Below are 21495 nucleotides of genomic sequence, written 5' to 3' on the forward strand. Positions count from 1 at the left end.
TTTGCAAATTTTGAATTGGACCCCGCCTGGGACCCTGCCCCAGGGACACAAATTTTTCATTCAAAAGGCACTGGGCTCCCCACACAAATTTGATATGTATTCGCTGAGTTTCCTTACCCGACCGTTTACGAAAAATCTGACCCGGAATCTGACTTTGTAATGTACAGTATGGAGCTCAATTTCTAAATTTTCACGCTTATATCTCCGCAACGGTTGCGATCGAGGATGTATCCCTTTTCGTGTTATGTTCTTTAGGAATAGTGATGAGCAAATGCAAGACCAAGACCAAGACCGGGGTGGTCTTGGTCTTGGTCTTGCACATCTAGTCTTAGTCTTGGTCTTGCACTCGAATCCTCGGTCTTGGTCTTGCACAGCCAGTCTTGGTCTTGGTCTTGGTCTTGCATGCAAGAGTCTTGCAAGTCTTGCATTTAAGAAATCTCAAGCATTCCATAGGTAAATTTTACTATCGATATAAGGGATAATAAACTCTACAATGTATGTTTCTAAATGTGATATATTTTACCTTTTTCTAATATGATGATATGATGATAGTGTACAACGTGGATGATGACCTTTATTTTTTAAAAATGGGTGCCCACGCTTCACTACTCACAAGATAAATCACAACGTTTCGTTATATATATATAACAGATCCAACACTCCATTGGTTCCCAAATTGGGGAGACTACCCGTGAATCGCATGAAAGAAAATGAAAACGGCACAGATTATTGAAATACCGTGAAGTGCAAAATTATTTTTACACTTTAAAGGCGTCATATTTTTCTTTTCAACCATTTTCAAGGTTTAGCTAATCCTTGTATTGAACAAACTTCCAATTAAATATTGAGATTTTGTTTTACTGATTCCAATATGTATTCTATGGGGCAGAAACATGAACATTACGCAAAAGCGATTAAAAAATAACAGGTTTTCGAAACGTGGGCATGGAGAAAAAAAAAGGAGAGAATTAGCTGTGTTGAACGGAAAACGAATGAGAAGGTGTTAGAAATATTAGCAGTAGGGGAAAAAAAGAAGAATTTTAGATATTGTTCAGAGGAGGAAGAGGAACTGTTTGGGATATTGGATGAGGGGAAACTGTTTTGAGGGACGCGCTAGAGGATATGGTGGAAGGAAAGAGAGGGAGGGAGTGAAGGAGACTGTAATTGAAGAAAGGTATTAAAACAGAATATTGCTACGTAAAGACGAAGAGACTAGCTGAGGACCGCCGTACATCGAAGCTTCTCAGTTGCAGCAAGCAACCTGCCAATAATGGCAGAATAGCTATGATGATGATGATATGTTCAGCAATATTGACCGAGAAAGAAGAAAAAATAAAATATTAATTATTATAATAAAACCTCTTAATGTTTTAGAATAATTTGAGTGAAAACTGAAAACGACTCAACTGTCTGTCTTTTGTGTAAACTCAATTTATATAAATACTTTTGACCTATAGTATATTAGAAATACAAAGTAACGGCACCAAACTCAAAGGTATTTGAAATAACTGTACAAAATCATTCACACTTGTGAATATAGATTACTAGCATCAATTAACCACTTCGTTGGGTTAAATTAAAAAAAAAAAAAATGTTTCGTCAGTCAGTCAGCTTTTACTATTACTAAAACGGTCTCTGATATTGGCCATTTTTGATGATTTCTCTCCCCTCCTCCACCGCAAGTTGCGGGGCTGAATTGGATTTAAACGGCATTAGAAGTGTCACTGTTCATCTCAGAAATCCCCAAAAAATATGGATTCGGCACTAATATCGGTAATTTTCAATACATTTCTATATCTCCTCCTCCCCCATATTGCAAGGCACGGCATCGGAAGTGTCTCTGTCCATCTGGATGACCTCGAAAACCATGGATTCGACATTGATAATGGTCATTTTCTATAATTTTTATATATCTCCTTTCTTCCCCTCCCCCAAGTTGCGGTGCCGAATGTGCATTTAAATGGGATCGGAAGTATCAATGTTCACCTTAGCAACCCCGAAAACTAAGGATTCGACTCTAACATTTGGTCATTTCTTATCATTTTTATGTATCTCCTCCTCTTTCAAGTTGCGGGACTGAATTTGGTCGTAAATGGTATCGTATCAGTATTCAACTCAGCGACCTCGAAAACTATGGATTCGACACTAACATTCGTCATTTTGGATCATATATATATATATATATATATATATATATATATATATATATATATCCTCCCCTCCACCAAACTAAGGGGCTGAGTTTGGATTTCAATAGCATCGGAAGTGTCACTGGTTCAAGAGATTAGGAGCCACAAACATAGTAATTTTCAAATTTTATAATATAGATTTATTATTGTAGCATGTTATATCGCTCAATCTTCCATGTGCCGTATACCTAATGAGGCTAAAAGTTTTATTGATAAACAATTATTCAACGTATAAGCATGCGTCCATGAAATCAAACTTGCGGTCACATGCACATGCAAGTTTTTGTCAATGTCATGAAAATGTTATTTCGATATTAATTTTATGAGCACACATTAAAAATTTCCAACGGATGCTTGAGTCTCGGAGCCAAAGCCATTCCCATGTAGTTGGCATCTGTGTGTACAGAATTACTGATGTTCAATACTATATTTCTCTTTATTTGTTTAAGAAGAACACCACTAATATGCTTTGAAATGAAATGAAGTATCTAGTTTAACTTCCCATGGTTATGCACCAAGGCTAAGGAAGAGAGTGGTGATGAGAAATGACTGAAATGGTGTAATGAAGAAAGTTGGAGGAAACGGAAAAACACCGAGAAAAGCCACGCACACGGTGTTTGTCCACCAAGATGACCCTATGTGGCTTGAAAACGAGCAATATCTACAGGAAATGCGAATAACCAGTTCAGAAAACGACATACTGTAGCTATATGCAACACAGGCAGATCGACTCAAATGGATTGCATAAACTACTGGGAACACATCACTTCAGCGGCATTTTTACTGAAACCAAGAAATTCAAGTAAAAGATGTAATGACTTTTCCCCCTTTTTTGAATTCTATAAAAAAAAATCAAGTAATACCGGTATTTGTGCAAGACTCTTGCGCAAGAGTCTTGGTCTTGGTCTTGATCTTGCAGGTATGGTCTTGGTCTTGTACCCCTTGGTCTTGGTCTTTCATCCGGATTCCTGGTCTTGGTCTTGGTCTTGCATGCAAGACTCTTGCAAAAACTACAAGACCAAGACTCTTGCGCTCATCACTATTTAGGAACAAGGTATCCAACGGCCATAGTCTCGACTCGAAGTCACAATTACACTTGGATAGGCTCCCTCGTAAGAGGTATTTTTGACCTGTGCAAAGTAACCCCGATTAGAGGTGAAATCGCCTTCTTCCAGTTTTAATTTTTTTTAAATTTTAAGTCCCATTATACACAATAGTATTCTACGAAACTGACTTAACTTTGACGGAAATTCTTGTAGGTGATACCTTTCAAATTTTGTCGGCCTTTACAGTGACTGCTTTCCATGTCTCAACAACAACGAAGCCAAAATACAGTTAGATGTTCTATCTTACGGTTGAAACTTCCTCTTTACTATTCATGGTTTTGCCAACAGAGAACAGAGTAACTGTATTTCATATTTTGTGCAAAGTAACATAACATGTCTTACGGTACCCTAATTAAGCTTTTCACTATGATACTAGCAAGAGGACAGCATACTGCATAGATATAGCATAAAATTACGAATAACTTTAATTTCTGTTTAAGTATAATGTTGCCCAAAAATAACACATATGTTAATAGGTAAGTCACATCAAGCTGAACAAAAATGACATGTCTGAGAATCGAGAAAATACATTAAAATGAATTTCTACGGTACTAAAAAGTGTGCTGTGCTGTTGTCAATAATTACTTACGGCTTTATTTTGCTGCAGCAGATTTTGTATCTATTGCTTTTTTTTTTTCGGTAAGACACACTCCTAATCGTCACAAAGACTACTAGTAAATCAACTTTCAATTTTTGCAACGATAAGTAGCATTACACATACGAAGTATTCCGATAGGACTTGGGAAGGTAAACTGAATTATCGGGCACAGTGATTTATTTGTGAGAATATAGTTTCTTGTTATATTCATGAAAAAAAAAGTTTCGGACTGATTACTTTTTATTTACTTATGTATTTATTTATCGACACAACAGACATTACAGTGCCCAATTACAGTGTTTACATACAATACATAATTTTAAATTATAATAATACTAAGATTTCAATTAAAATAATACATTTTCCTTCAAAACATTTTTTTTTTTTTTTTTTTTACAAAATGTTCAGTATTACTCTTTTGAACGACTTTTCAGAACTATTAAATATATCTACATCTTTATAACACATTTTATTGTCTATAGCACAAATTCTCCTTGTAGGTGACATATGTAGTGCATTTGCACGTGCCTTCTTGCAGTAGAACAGACCAATATTTCCCTTGCGTGTTTTGAGGGATGGAACCCGGATCATTATCTTTGCAATTATGTCTGTACACTCGATTTTGTTGTGCAAAAAAGTCTGTGTAAGAAAATGAGGTCGTTCAACGTCCGTCTTTGAAGTGTAAAGTTGCCAAGTAAATTATCATACGGTCCATATTTTGGATAAAATCCTGTCCTTTTATATGTGAGAAAACGTAGGAACTTGCTTTGTAGCTGTTCAATTTTTTTTGACTACGTGTTTTCACAGAAGTGTTCCAAATAAGTGAGGCATATTCAAGTTTGGACGTTAAAGAAAGAAAAAAAAGCAAAGCGTTTTCAAAGAGAGAACATTTTTAATGTTTTATATTATATTGATACTTATGAAGCTACATTTTAATATACATTGATATAAAACAGAAATTATCTTTCAGTTTAACCTTCCACAATTACGACCTTTAGGCTAAGGGAGACAGATGATTAACCGCTTCCCGGATTAACCCGAGTTATTTCGTTTTACTAAGTAGGTCAGTTCTGGTCGAATTTTCTTCCCAGACGTGACTATGTTGTACACGAAATATCTCGGAATAAATCACGAAAGAACTTTCGACGAAACAAAGTGCGAATTTGCTCGTCCTGGTCCAAATTGAAGCAAATGAGGAAATCTTAATAATAACTCAGGTTGCTCCGTCAGGATCTGGTTACTTCGGATAAAGTGGACCGGGAAGTGGTTAAGGTAGGTGAATGATGATGCAAAAATCTGTGAAAGGAAACAGGAGTACCCGAGAAAACCCACGGACACGATGTTGTCCACCACAAAATAATTTGGCCGGGGATCGAACCAGGAATTCCATGCACCACAGGTATGCGATCTATCACTGAGCAACCGTGCCCTTTGGAATACAATAAAGATAAACATCTGGAGCATATTCGGGGTAAACTTGATACTGAAGACAAGTTGCTATTACATTAACATGAACAGTAATCATCAATGATTTTGTTGGGCACATGTTACATGGGAATAAAGGAGATATGATATTATCTGTAGAAATCAAGGATCTTGTAAAATAGAGGATCTGCCCTTACAACAAAATCTTGAAGCCATACGTCACAGTTTCGCCACCTCTACTCTGCCTACTCCGCCCAATAGGATCGCAATGTTTTGAGCCAACAATCATGGCGGAAACGAAAGTAGCCAATCAGACGATGGTGGAAACGAGAGTAGCCAATCAGACGTGCCGATGTTCGGTTGTTTTTTGGCTTCATCGATTTAATAGGATGATGATACATATGGGCAGATCCTCTATTTATAACATCCTTGGTAGAAATAAGTTACAATAACGAGACTTGCTGAATAACAACATCATGCTTGATGCACAATTACTCCAGACCAGTGTTGCCAGAGATACTGATTTTGCAGGAGATCTCCTGTTTTTTCTACGTTCTACTGATCTACTGTGAAAGAAAATGAAAAGTGAACAATCTCCTGCTTTTTCCTTACTTAAAGAAATATGTTATTATTAATATTGAATTTTCATTTTTTCTTATATAAAAATAGGAAATGTCTTTGTATTCATACACAAAGCTCTGTAGCGCAAATAGTTATAGAGTTTTGATAGTAATATGAATACAAGGACACAACTGTACGTCATCTTTTACATGCATGAGTGTTGGCGATCATTATGACTTACTGTAAGATTTACGAGTAAGTGTTGTTTAAATTGGGACTTGGGTTAGAAGCAGGGTATATGCTGGGGGGACGTCGTTACCCCACTTCCAAAAATATCTATGGCGTTCCCCACTTTCTAAAAAAACTACAGTAAATAAACATAGGGAAGGAGGACGGCCTACGGCCTATCATGCGTCATGTCATATAGTTAAAATATATATTGGATTTCCGAAGAAGACACACGAAAACTATTGGAGATTCACGACCATCCGCTGTTACGTACACATATTTGGAATATACAACCGTCAATATTAGATTGTTCAAAGAACAAAATTCACTATCAGAAACATACGTCATTACACTAAGAAGAGACAATAATTCTAAGAAAAAAAAATAAGAGAAGAGCCGGATGTCGCTTTTCTTTCCTGTCACATCTCTCATTATGTAAAGAAAATTATGTTGCCTTTATTGCACAGGAAGTTGACTCTTTGTTGCAAATGTCTTCAAATGGATGGATGGATGGAACAATATGCAGACGGGAGATACACCAGGCGTGTACACCTGGCGATAATTGGATCATCAACGGATTCCTTAGAAGAACCTCACCCAAACATCGTTTTCGATTCTTTTAGTTTCCACAGATACTCTGAAGTACTGTATATGATAGTTTGCAGTGGCTGGATATGACAGCATTGTAAATATAATAATAAGTATTACTCGAGAAATTTAGGAGTGGTGCCGCTTTTGGATGGTGGCTCCAGTTGTGTTTATTACATAGAATGGGTAAGAACGGTAAACCAGGGAAGCGAGACGTCTCACTTAGTGATGGACAAAACCGGTTTTTATAAAAACTGAAAATTGAAAAACTGGCATTTCGTATTTTTAAAAATCGGTTTTCTACCAAAATCGGTTCTCCGTAGGAAACCGAAAGCAGTTTGATAAAAACCGAAAAATTGTTTTTTATGCCCACTGCAATAATCCAACAAACTTCCGAAGTAGAAGTGGATGAAAAAAAAAAACACGATTTCTTTGTTCCTAAGGATATTACGGAGGTATGGTTTGTCTCCTACAATGAAAAGGACGTATTGTTTGTAGCACTGTATGAACGGAAATAACCAATACACTCTGTAACCAACGTAAGAAAAATGGAATCACGAAATAGCACTATTCACATTCAACTTTACTTTGTGTATTAAGCATCATTCCATGACCCCCTTCTATTTGAAAAACGTAACCCAAATTCAAGATGGCGGATTTCAAGACGGCCGCCGCTGTCGCCATAGCTCCTATAAGTTGCGCCCGTACCTATAAACCTCATATCAAACTACATTATGATTCCTCACACTGTTTTATTTTTATAAGGTGTATCTAGACTTTTGCTTCACCTGTATATTCGTGTATCTACTCGTGCACTACATATTATATATCAGAGTTGTCCAAACGGCGGCCCGCGGGCTGCATGCGGCCCGCCAACCCTTTTTCTGCAGCCCACAAAGCTCTCACAACATACGATTGTTATTACTGATAATATTTTCATTTATGTTCGCTCTTTTAATGTTTCCACTCTTCTTTCGAAATAAGGCATTCATTTAGCGCTTCTGTACAACAAAAAGGCCCGGACATCCAAGGCAAAACTGGAGTCAGTGATGTAGCTATAGGCAAGGCATCGTTGCTGAAAGAACCAAACCAAACCAACCATACCAATTCACCATGAAAATTGTGAAGAACCGCTTCATAAGCTGCCTTGGAGATTCTTCTTTTTTACATCTTCTGCGGCGTGCAACAACAGGATTGGATGTAAATATCCCAGCCCTTGTAAACTCTCCTAGTCACCCTCATTTATCACATTGAATGTAATATTTCAAATACATTTTTATATTTTTCTTTTGTAGTATAATAATAATAATAATAATAATTATTATTATTATTATAATTATTATATTATTATTATTATTATTATTATTATTATTATTATTATTATAAGCTGCGGCCCTTAACTTTGTTAGCAAAGACGGTTATGGCCCTCAGGCTCATTATATTTGGACACCACTGTTATATATATATATATATTGTTCCCCAAAGTAGTAGAATTGTATTGCAAATTTGATTTTCATTTCAGTGTGATGATAGCTGCTCAGAACGAGACAATGCCTGATACTGTGTGATCGTATCCTGATCGTATGACATTACGAAGTTTTTTCGTGCAAGCGAAAAAGTGGAGGCGAAATGTTCATGGACTTCGTTGATGCTTCAATTCATGCCGAAATTATCAAGAACTGCATTCCAACAAAGCAGCGAACACTCGACGTGCAGAAAATGGAAATGTGCACAAGCTGTGCTGGAATTTTACGCCCAAAGTGCCTATGTGAATTTTCAACACACCGTAATAAAGTTGTACCATTCTAATGTGAAACGTAAAATTTATTCCATTAAAATCAATCAAATATCATCAAAGTTTTGAAATAGGGAGTTTATTTTTCACTCATCCTGTGTATAGCCGATGATAAAGTGTGTTAGCTTCTTTGATAGTGGTGATTTTATTGTCACGGCCTACGATGTGGGCCCACACTAAAAGCTTTTTTTTTTTTTTTAAATCGAAATGGGTAAGTAATGTGTGCTCACTAATGGATAACTGGAGTTTGAGGGCCAGTACCGTTAATTCTACGCTGTACAGAGTTGGAATCCGGGTCAATAAAGTTATGTTATCTGCAACTTGGAATTCATATTTGGGACTATATTATATATATACATATATATATATATACATATAGCTGTATAGCCAAAGTACGTGGGTTTCTTTATTGACATTATAAAGAAAGACATTATTTGGACTACATGAAAAAAAAAGACTATTATCTTTAAGTAATGATTCTATTACCATATCTCATTTATCCATTATCTGGATCTGCGTTGTCATGCATACTCCACTTGTTTCATCGCTTCATCATCCGCCAGTCACTTACTTTCAACCTTATGACTGAGGTTGCATAATCATAAGATTGCATGATGTTTACCTAAAACAAGCATTGTGCCATTAGACTGTCCAAATCTAAAAAGATGAAGTACAATTATTCGATACACCATGGTAAATCCGAAAGAAAAAGATGAAAGAATAAAGGGACAAATTGTTAAGTTAAAATTTTGTATTTACCTTGTTTATGTATTAAGAGAATATCTCTATTTGTTACATTGTATGTCCTTCCTTAAAGCATCAACTATCTGCTTGTTTGTAGCATCCCCTTTAAAGCTGCAACACTATGGCATATTCATATTGTAGTTTTTTGAAAGAAGCTTGGAGCATGTGATTACCGCATTAATAATTCCATCCTGTCTAGAGACAGTTTCTAAGAATTTATTATTCGAGAGGAACAAGAAGAGGTAGGTAAATGTTTTTTCTCAGTTTCCAAAAGCAGTCATCGTCTACTAACGAACCACTGTGTTCCAATCACCACCTGCAGTGCCGAAGAACAAAAGAATCAGTCAGTCGATGGGCAGATCCTACATCCGGAAGGCGTGGTTTCACTTTTGTTATGGTCTGTGATGTGCTGTGCAGGGCCAGATTCAAGATTTCATTCGATGCCTCGCCTTTCCTTTGCATCTTCTTTTTCCTTCTTCAGAGATATTCCATCGTACTGTCTCCAGACATCTCCAGCTGCTGTTCCGTGTAGCGGCAACGATTGTTTGGTAATTTTTAATATGTACTGTATAATGATAATATTGTGCACTATTGAACATCTGTAAATTTCGCATCAAAATCACGTCTGTTTAAAGCAATCAAAATTATCCAGTTTTACAAGGAAGGGAAGGAATTTATCTTTTTTTTGAGCACTGGAAATAAATGCACCTAATTTTTGCGAACTAGTTCCTGAACTACTGTGTACGTAAAAATAATTTTAATGTTAATTATTTTGTAGAAGATTCTTAAATAGAAACAAATCTTTCCGGATTAGGGAAGGATGACGAATTAGAAAATGTGCGAGGGTGACTATAAATGTACCTAGTACGATGCTTTTTGTGGTTTCTATCACTGGCTGATATTAGTTTTGACTTTCGAGGAACAATGGGAAAGACGAAAATATAGTGACCGTAAAAAGTGACTTAAATTTCAATTCAATATAAATAGCCTTTATCATTTTACTAAAACACTAAAGAAAAAAAGTGCACGTGATATATCGAGAAACTTACTTTTGTAGGAGAGACTGATATTCTGAAAATAAGTAAATTGTATGTCTTCCTGTTTCCTTTATTTCCTATAACCTGGCAAGTAATCCCTACGTTCCTTTGGAGAATCCCTCGCACACATCTTGCGGAGGTTTGAAACACAGTTTTCAATCGAGCAGGTATGATTTCGAGTGCCATGTTCTATACCGCACTCTCTACGTTGCGTTGTTTTTGAATTACAGACCTCTGAAGTTAATTTCCCACGATTTCGGCACCTTATATCCCTCAGTGACCAAAGTTCCACAGGACTTTTTTGCTAGTCTCGGAGTCGGGAATCAGCTCCCGAAATTTGTCCAAATAGTTTCTTACCACCCTGTATATATCATACTGTCAGCAGCGATTGTCGTACTGACACCTTTTCAGTTTTCTATTAATATAGGTAGGCAACTCATGGTACCCCTCTTGTGCCTACCTCTTCTACACCCTTATTGGGAATGCATATTGGATTTTTTTTTTTAACAGTATACTGTATACGTTACAATATTTCAGCTAATGTAATACTCATGTTACTGCATAAACGTTTACGCTCAAATTAAACATTAATGACTAGTTAACAGAAATAACAAGACGACTAATTTAACTATAAAACATGTTCAAGGAATTCATTTGAAAAGGTCTTTCCTAGTAGGATAGTGAAATCGGCCCTTGATCCAAATTAAGTTGCTATTGACCCAGAAGGTTACACTTGACCTAAAACTACCTCCCAAAAAAATTGACCCCCTACCCTTACCGAATCATCGTATCATACGTGCTCAAAATTGAATATTTTTAAATTTTGGTGGGGGTGGTCGAAAAATTTTGAAAGTTTCACAGATTGTAGATACTATCTAGATGTAAATGTGCAATTTTTTTCAAAACCATCTATGCGTTTTTTTTTTTTTTTTTTTTTTTTTGCGTGTTGAAAATTTCAAAGAAAATGTAGAAAAAAATGAGGGGGGACACGTCGCTGACTTTTTTGGTTAAAAAATTTGTTATATCCTTAGGTACAACACATATTTTTTTTTAGGGGGAATGAAAGTGATGCCAACGTTGTCAAAAAGAAATAAAACTGAAAACAAACGTGTTTTTCGCTCAATTTTCCCACCATTTTAGGGCCTTCAAGGTAAGGACTCCTTTCAACAATTCTTTGCCAGAGTTCAAAATTTTCCTTTCTCTTGCGTCCCTTCCACTTTTGTCGTTCTTCGGCTGCTTCGATTATGTCCATTTCGGAACAGAAACACCAAACATATCTCCGTAACAGTGCTTCCACTTCAACCGACTCCTGTACGACAAAGTTACATACAGCTCACGGTAGAGCGCGCCACTGTGTGCGGCCAGTGTAGCAAGCACTGATAAACACGAGGAGCCGACGCGACACGCGAGGTGTGCGAAACTTCGTTCTGCAAGAGTCGGTTGAAGTGGAAGCACTGTTACGGAGATATATTTGGTGTTTCTATTCCGAAATGGACATAATCGAAGCAGCCGAAGAACGACAAAGAGGAAGGGACGCAAGAGAAAGGAAAATTGTGAACTCTGGCAAAGGATTGTTGAAAGGGGCCCTTACCTTGAGGGCCCTAAAATGGTGGGAAAACTGTGCGAAAAATATGTTTGTTTTCATGTTGCTATCACTTTCAGGCCCCCCAAAAAGTATATGTTGTACCTAAGGGTATAACAAATTTTTTAATTAAAAAATTAGCGACGTGTCCCTCCCAAAATTTTTTGAAATTTTCAACACGCAAAAAAATAAAGAAAATACACATCGATGGTTTTGAAAAAAAAAATGCACATTTACATCTAAGTAGTATCTACGATCTGTGAAACTTTCAAAATTTTTCGACCACCCCCACCAAAATTTAAAAATATTCAATTTTGAGCACGTATGATACGATAATTCGGTAAGCGGAGGGGGTAGGGGATCAATTTTTTTTTGGGGGGGGGAAATAGTTTTAGGTCACGGGTAACCTTTTGGCTCAATAGCGATCCAATTCGGATCAAGGGCTGATTTCACTATCTTACTAGGAAAGATCCTTTTTACGTTTTCTTTACTTATGAGACTTCTGTAGATTTTATATTCTCTTTTTTCTGTGGAATTAACGATGCCAATTATGAAAAGATGCAGGATAGAAATTATAAAAAGATGCAGGATGGAAATTATAAAAATATATATTACACAAGGCTAACCAGAGAAAAAAAAAACTAATGAATAGAGATCGAGCCTGTAATCCTGTGCATCCGAGATGAATATTGTGCGAACTGAGACACCGTAAATCATCCATAAAACAAGCTACAAGCTTTTACAATATTTGTGATTGATGTTGATGGACATTCTACCACTTTCTTTTGGACATTACTGTTATTTGAACAATTTCTTGAAGGAACCGCAGGTGTCCAACTTCTCTTCTCCCTGTATTTAGTTCAAGGAGCCTTGGAAGAAGTTACGAGATGTGTATGACGTCACCTACGTGTGTTCTGGACCGCACATCCGGATGCAGACCACGGAGCCATCTCCGGTTAGTATTAATCTCTCTTTCTCTCTGTGTATGTGTCTCTGTCTCTGCTCCTCCCTTCATTTCCACAGAAAATATAATTGTAGAAGAGGAAAAACCTTTGTGATCACAATGCATAGCGTCTAAGTATTCGAAAAAAAATAATCTCTGTTACGGGATAAACATGCATCTTACAAAAGGCCTGTAATTACGAATGACATTAACGTTTCTTTGTGTACTTACGCCTCTTATTTTAAAGAGAGCCGAAGACGTACTAGTATAAGGATATACTACAGCCTTTAATAGTTTATAATATTTTATTCCAAGAATATTTATCCTATTTAACTTTCTGAACGAATAAATTATATATCCTGATTTGAAAAAAAAGGAAGGAAGAAAGAAAATCACTTAAGAAGGAAATTGGTGGAAACTAAATTTCCCTGAATTTACATATTTCAATTTTATCCAAAGGAAATCAGAAGTTCGAATTCCCCATAATGGTAATATAGCGCCAAATACCGAGTGTTTTAAAAACAAGAGCAGATTTCAAGAAATAATTTCACACAGACTGCGTAAGACAGACAAATATTCCACACATCACTGTATATAGGAAAGTCTAAAGTTTGGTCTTTATGTATATTAGAAGTTGCATTATTCTAAGGGCACCTACTGTAGTACGGCAAACATCAAAACTGTAGTGCATTTCTTGACACATATGAGTTAACTGATCCTAGAATAGTTACTGAATTCACGGATTCCACCATTCGACTTCGCAAAACTTCAAGGTAAATAGTCACAGGTGGAACAAACCCAATACATAAAAATCGCAGTGTATTAGGTCTGGAGTCTTGGACGACTGTTGATTTAGAAATTCCAAGTTCCTCGGAAATGAAAAATGAAATGAAATTTGAAAGTTTTACGTCCAACGTTTATACCGGTTGAGTTAAATGAGACGGCGATAGTGAGAAATGAATGAAATGGTGTAATGAAGAAAGTGGGAAGAAACGGGAGAACCCCGAGAAAACCTACGCATACGGTATTTGTCCACCACAAAGTTCACTTGGCGCGAGCTGGGATCGAACCCAGCACCAGAGGTGAACGCTCCCAAGCAGTCCGAAAAAGTGTTCCTGGGGAGGGGCACACGTACTATTCCGGGGGGCACACTGCTGGTACTATTTTATTTATTATTCTATTATTGACGTATTATTTTGGTCTCGTCCGGGGGGACACTCTCAGAGCTCCGGGGGGCAGTGCCCCCCCAAAAAAAAACACGTCTGAAAGAAACACTGCTCGGATACGTTCGATATTGCTTTCTGACACGTATGGACGACCACGGCTTTATGCTTTCATATGCATCTTTCTTCTACGATTCTTTTTTAAATGGCGTTTGTAAATTTGCTTATAACGAGGCAGCTGTTTGTTGAACTGTCAGAGGAAAACTCGTTGCACTCAATGGACTCATACTTTTGCGGGACACAAAATGACTTCTCTTGTGGTGTTGCCATTTTATTACAGACAACAGTATTCGATTGCACTGGCGGGGATTTTAAACGTGGACTTTTCTGTATCCAGTGATGTGGGGAATGTGTTTCTCTTTCATACAGTTTGTATGAGATTTGCTGTTTGTTTTTGAAACATGGTGTATATTCGATATTCCAAAGATGGCAGGACTTCGGATTCCAGAACTCTTACATTTCCTTCCAGGTACAAATCCATTATACGTTAATTGAAGACCTCGGTGCAAGAAGGGGACAGCTCCACTTTTTAAAAGTTTTCAGGAATCACCGGGAACTGTATCTGTCTTCCCCTGATACATAGCCTGTTACAGCTCCTTCCCTTTAATATCTTATGGAATATTGGTTGGAGCTGTACCGTTCGTGTACAGACTGAAAGAGGGAAAAAAAAATCTTCATATATTTCAGTGTAAAACACAAAATCGGAAAAAAGTGGAGCTCTCCTCTTCTTGCACCGAAGTCTTCAATTGTAATATTTGATTTTCTGTATGGATTTTGAGATAAAGGTTCAGATAAGCTAAGCAAAAGGTGCTTGTGTTTCAGTTTCTTTAAATTAGCTAATTAATGCTGAACATTAATGTAGGTTAAACGTTATTTCTGAAATACTTCACTTGTCATTTGTCATATATTTTGTCAACAGTAAAATCATTTTTAGATTTTCATATTGTTTTCTTCCACTATATCTATGTGTCAGTAATTTACCGTAAAATTTTGTTGCCATGTAATGAGTCTGAAATTATAATGGTTTTTCTCAGTCCTAGTTCAGCTTTCAACACTTTCACTCCTCGGCTTATAACACCTATGCAAGTTCCAATTTCCTGTCAGTTTAATCAGTTTAGTACAAGTTGATATTGGATAGTACAATACGCATGCCAAATAAATTTTTAAGAATTCTATTTTAAGGTGAATGCATTTATTGGTATTGTTGAGCGGAATTGGTAGTGTCACGAACATAAATAAGTAGATGTAAGAGTTTTTATTTCTTATGGCTCCAAAATCGACTTATTTATGTTCGTGGCTGTACAATATTACTTCAAATAAATTCTCTTTCATTTTCACGAACAAATAAATAAATAAATAAATAAATACAGCAGTAATGTGGAAAAGGAGCAAAACTTCTTTATTGTTGGCATCATCGGGAGAAACTGCTACAATATTCGCTAATTATTCTTCATCCATTTATTCCTTCATGTATTACTACAGAAAAAAAAAGTGAAACAACCTTAACACAAAACATTCATTTGTATTCGACAGCAAAGTAATGCGAAACAACAGAACTGAGAACAACTTTCAATATACAAGATCTTTAAAATTTCATCGCTAGATGGCAAACAAATAGGGTTGTCTTTTAGGTGCAAGCCTGAATAAGTCTTCCACAAACAGAGAACCAACCACCATTAGCCAAAGATATCTAAGACTCATAATATAGGAGTATTTTACATGTTAAGTATTGAAATTTTCAATTTATCGGTCATCCAGAAGCATCCCTGTTTCTGTCCTTAGATTAAATATTTATAACAGGAGTTGGAAGTTTGTACTTTTTCCTAATACTTTTACAGATACGTATTTCATCTACTCCAGGTGGTTTTTGATTTTAGTTTTATGTCTAACTTTATGCGCTGATGATATGGAAGACGGTGATAATGAGACGGATTATAATGGAGGAATTACTAAAGTGGAAGAACTCCGAGAAAACCCACGCACACGGTATTTAACAACTATAAAGCCCACCTGGCAGAACCTGGGATGAAACCAGGGACACTGTTCGCCAAAGCTAAGCGCTCTACCACTGAGGCACCACGCTAATTTTGAGCACAGAGTTCTTTTACTATAGTAATCATAGTATCTATTCGTTACCCAACCGTTTCGTTCTAATGTTATTGACATTATAATTATTTGTCGATAAGATGTACGTACGTGTTGTGCTTACTGCTGCAACAGTAGTTCACCCAAGTCAGATCTCAAACACTATTGTGGTGCTACATGAATCATAGTATAAAAACTATAAATCATTATCATCATCATAGGTATTCTGGTATTATTGGCAGGTCACTTGCCGCAACTGTCAAGCTTTCATGCTCCACGGTCTTCTGCTAACATCTTCGTCTTCACGTACGATTTTTCTGTTTTGATATCATCCATTAATTGTAGTCGACTTCGTCCTTCCCTCTTCTTCCTGCCACCATATCCTCTAGCACGTACCTTATGATACCATTCCTTCTTAGACAATGTCCCAACCAGCTTCTCTTCCTTTTCTCAATAATATCTAAGATTGTTCTTTTCTCCGCCACCATTTCTAACACCCTCTCATTCGTTTTCCGCTCGACCCAGCTAATTCTCCACACCCACATTTCGAAAGCTACAAGTCTTTTTCATCACTTTTGCGCAATGCCCATGTTTCAGAGCTAAACACTACAATACTCCAAAGTAATTTATTAGTCATAGGGAAATAAAACTATACATTGATAACGTGATGTACGAACATAATGAAGAGTATTATCAACGTTTAAAGCTACGCAAGTCATTATACATAATGTACTCAAACATTAAATATGGCATTCATATTGGTATATCACACCCTTCGTGGACCTCTCGTGACGCGGAACCATTATGATCACTTCTAGATTAAATTAAGAAAAATAATCAAGGCAAAAATAATGTACGTAAATTTGCAAAACAAGACGAGAAAGTTACGGAGCGAGACGACACAAGACTTCTACAAAATTTATGAGACAACTTTTTTTTTTTTTGTCTCGTGTTCAACGTTAATTGTGCTGCTGACTACATATACTATAAGATATCACGAACACTGACTTACCTCTGTGATGGCAGTGGCGGGGTTGGGACTATCTGAGCCGAGCGAGGCCCTCGATGATGGAGAGGCAGTTCTGTTGTGGGCAGGGGGACAAGGCGGTGGTCGAGGCGTATCTGGGCTGAACCCTGGAAATAAAAGAACAGAAACAATTTATTATAAAATTTAACATTGTAACAACAGATATAAAACAGAAACAGAATACAAAAACTTCTTTAATACTATTGTTTGGTTATTATTGTGCTGTTAAAATTAATCGATCATTTTTTGTTAGTTATTGGGATAATCATTCGAAACAATTATTAGTTTGTCCGAATATTTATTCGAAAAAAAATCCGTTTTTCAAACAATTAATGGTTTATTTTTTCGATTACAAAAATACATCTTTCAAATATTTACAGGCAGCATGTGCACCACTGTTACGATTACGTGTCACTGTTAAGAATGTGTGTTACTGTTAAAATTACATGTCAGTTAGGAATGTGTGTCACTCCTAGGATTGTGTGTCACTGTTAAGAATGTGTGTCACTGTTAAAATTACATGTCAGTTAGGAATGTGTGTCACTCCTAGGATTATGTGTCACTGTTAAGAATGTGTGTCACTATTAGAATTATGTGTTACGTTAAGAATGTGCACCACTGTTAGGATTACGTGTCACTGTTACGAATGTGTGAAACTTACGATTACGTGTCACTGTTACGAATGTGTGTCACTGTTAGGATAAATCAAACAACAATAGATACAATCTGCTTTATTCATATACGAGCTGAAATGACCGCTATTAGCACGGAGAGAATAGGAATATAGGAAATATTTCACTCCCTTTCCTCTTTAGGATACGCATTTCAGTGAAAATGTATGATAATAGATAAAAATCCACAAAAAACTACTTTTGCTATAAATACTGAAATACCCTATTTACCTAGAATACGCTATTCGATCAAAGTGACATTATAAACACCCAGCTTGAAGTGGGCAATAATTATGTTTCCAAAGTCATTTTAAACGCATCAGCCAATTTCCCACCTCCGAAAACTATTGATTTGACAGTGTCTTTGGTCATTCGAACATTTTGTTTTCACCCTGTCTCACCCTGTTCAATGTGACGCTCTACAATGTGTCAAGACAGATTATCAAGCTTAGGCGTGTTGGCAGAGGAGACAGAACTTGTCAAGTGTACCAACCTGGATGCTATCATTGATGAATTCGCCCTGAAAAAGGCCAGAAAGGGAATTTTGTTGTAACTATACGTAGAAAAGGATACGTCGTAACTGTAACAGTTGTCTAGTAGTAATGCATATAATAAATTTCTCCTACAGACAATTACTATTAATACCACATTATTAATCACACTATAATTAATTTGAGCAATATTTCATTGAAGTAACTAAATTAGGCCTAATGCCTCATGTCTCTAGTTAAGGAAGACTAACAACTATTTAATACGTTCTCTTTGCATTTGATTGAGCATTGGGGGATAACTTTTGCTATTACAAATAGATAAGTTACTTTTTTCTGTATTTTGATATCATTGTATTAAATATATTATTTTTTATTCATTTTAGTTTTGAAGCCTTCAAAAATCTTAGAACCAACAAGTATAGGGTCTAAACAAAATCATAAATAGTGAATTAATGAGCTTTTTTTCTTTTTCTTTTTTAGCTAACAGTGAACATAGGCTAGGTTCAGAGTTCTTATTATTCACTTACTTGGAGATATAGCAATACTGTTTAACATGTAAATTAAACGCATTAATGGTCTAATAAAGAGTTCAAAATAAGCCTTAATGTTCATTTAGTTTACTTCCGTCCTAAGTGGTAAATACGTAAAAAGTCATAAGAAAACATGTAAGGGGCCCGGGATTGCTCAGCCCCGGGGCCCGCGACCGCTCTCGCCGGCCCTGCCTACAACTATTTACGTAGTAGATCTATAATTTGTCATGCATCTCTTTTAGACTGCAAGCCTAACCACAGGACTATAACAAATTTCAACTTCAATTGGTGCAATATACACCACTGCAATAGATTCTAATAATATAACATTTCCACTACTTCATTCTCTTCAGAAATCAAAATATATTACTTTTCGGAATACACTTTAGAAAGGGGAAAAAAATGATAATTAGCGAGTTTTGCAGTAGCAACAAGTTAATGTTTAATGATTATCTTCGCAATAATTGGAAGCTAACAAGGACAACCACATTTTAGGAAGGTATAAATATTGTATAAACTATAGAAAGACAATTTATTCTCTCCTAATTACCCCTTACGCCATAATTAGTTCTTTTGCTTGATATTAAATGGACGATTCGATAGATTGCTAAAGAATGTAGTTTCCAGAAACCACTTTTTTTTTTCCAAGAAAAAATGCTCAAACTGACATACTACTGTATATAGTTTTACTGTTGTACCACCAATACTTTCTTTCTGCGTTTTGTTGCTTAACTTTAAATGAACAATGTTTTACGACTTACGGATATCAGTTAACTGTTTCCCAATCTGTAATACTACTATTTTATACTTTTTATCTAGCCACTGTTGCCAGTTTTTGTACTGTAACGTTATTGTATTACAAGGACTAAAACATAGCCGTTCTTATGCACAATTTCTTACAAAACAAGTTTCGTCGACTCGAGCGATAAATAACTGATACAGAACGAGAAATCAAACTGAAGTCTTTCGATACAGTCTAGTTGCCAATATTTTACGTTGTACTTTATGATTATTAGGTATTATTACAAATTACGATCAATCTTACCTCTTTCTTCTTCTTAATCTCTAAGTGGCTATTTATACGAGACATGAGTACCTTATAATACTTGAAATAAATTGATGTGAAGTATTAATTTCATTCGATAAGTTCCTGAAAGAAATTTAATTTATTGCAATAAGCTACAATTCTTTCTTCTATTTAAGACCAACACCGATTTTAAATAATAATGAATTGAAATATGTAGTTTTACCTTCCACGATTATTCCCTTCAGGTTAAAGAGGCGGATGATTAAATGAAAAAACTGGTGGAATGAGAATGAGAGAGGAAACAGCATAATCTCGAGAAACTCCATGGCCATGATGTTGTCAATTACAAACTTATCTGGTCTGGGACCGAATCTCTACCTGTCTTTATTCATTACTGCTACATTTTATTCTAGGAGGTACACTTAACTACTCACACTTGCCTTCTCGATGGTAGATCAACGACGAAAAATTTATCTCATTAAGGAGAAAAGAATGTGACCACGACCATCTTCCAGTGTTGAACTTGGTAATGTTAAACCGCTTTACTATTCTATTTGAAACTTAATTACAAAAAGTTTCTAAAATTTAGCTTAAAAAACATTTATTTAAACGTGGTTTCTTTAAATATAATGAAATAAATCATACTAAAAAGTGAAAACATAATTATTTTCAAGAAAATTACTTCAACAGAAAGGAGATTTTAGAGACTGGCCCACAAATCTTGCAGCACAGACCTCAATCTCCTGAACTTAGGTCCCACATGAACTTAATCTACTAAGGAATATACAAGGGTTTCTTTTTATTAGTATATATATATATATATATATATATATATATATATATATATATATATATATATATATATATAAAGAAACACGCGCAGAGCACTGTAACACATCAATTAAACAAGTGAAAGATGATGGAAAAATGAAAGGAAACGGAAGTACGCTGAGAAAACCCCCGAGCACATTATTCACTATAAGTTTACTTGAACAGGGATCAAACCAGGGATCCCACGCATCAGAGGTGGGAGCTCTACCACTAACAAATAAGCTACCGTGTGCCCTTGTATCAATAATAAAAAAAGAACGTTATAATGGTATCCTTATATTAGATTAATACATCTGATTTGGAGACTTTATCAAATAGCTGTATGTGAGAACGCTTCCTATGCTTTTCTTTTGTCATGCATAAATATTTTTTAAAATAATTTTCTTAAAAATGCAATTACAACGGTTTTATTTTATTTTTTTAGAAAAAGAAAAGGTTTTTAAAATACTTTTATTTTCTCCTTTTAGTCATAAGTAAATACATTTTCTATCATTGTAGGTTTTTGTCCTTTCCTGCATGCTCGCCGAGCCTTAGTGTCTGTCGAAATATTTTAAAGAACAGTAATTTTATGCGTAGAAAAGAATATTTCTATGGAGCAAAATGACGAAATGTGACTAATACTATAAAAGTATTAGGAACCCACACTGGTTTGCTATAATTCATTAATCAATCGCGCTCACTGTTTTAATAATCTTGCATCCATTTCTTCATTTTACCCACAAAGAATCACTTTGTTTGTCCGTTTCAAAAAAGCACTGTTTTTATTATTCTCTTACGCTGATTATTTTTCACTTTTTGTTGTTTTGGCATTCGA

At 35.8% G+C, this 21495-nt stretch overlaps 1 protein-coding gene across 4 annotated transcripts in view; it reads right to left on the minus strand.

Moving 5' to 3' along the window:
* Positions 1–21495, minus strand: part of Epac (Exchange protein directly activated by cAMP) — a 1466091-nt gene that overhangs the window by 147718 nt on the left and 1296878 nt on the right. For all 4 annotated transcript variants that reach the window (XM_081740195.1, XM_081740196.1, XM_081740197.1 and 1 more), the window contains one exon: positions 17117–17238. In XM_081740195.1, the coding sequence (XP_081596321.1) occupies positions 17117–17238 (122 nt within the window). The remainder of the gene's footprint in view (positions 1–17116; positions 17239–21495) is intronic.

This window comes from Thermobia domestica, chromosome 15 (genome assembly GCF_964235325.1).
Source record: "Thermobia domestica chromosome 15, izTheDome1.hap1.1, whole genome shotgun sequence".
Taxonomy (NCBI): Eukaryota; Metazoa; Arthropoda; class Insecta; order Zygentoma; family Lepismatidae; genus Thermobia; species Thermobia domestica.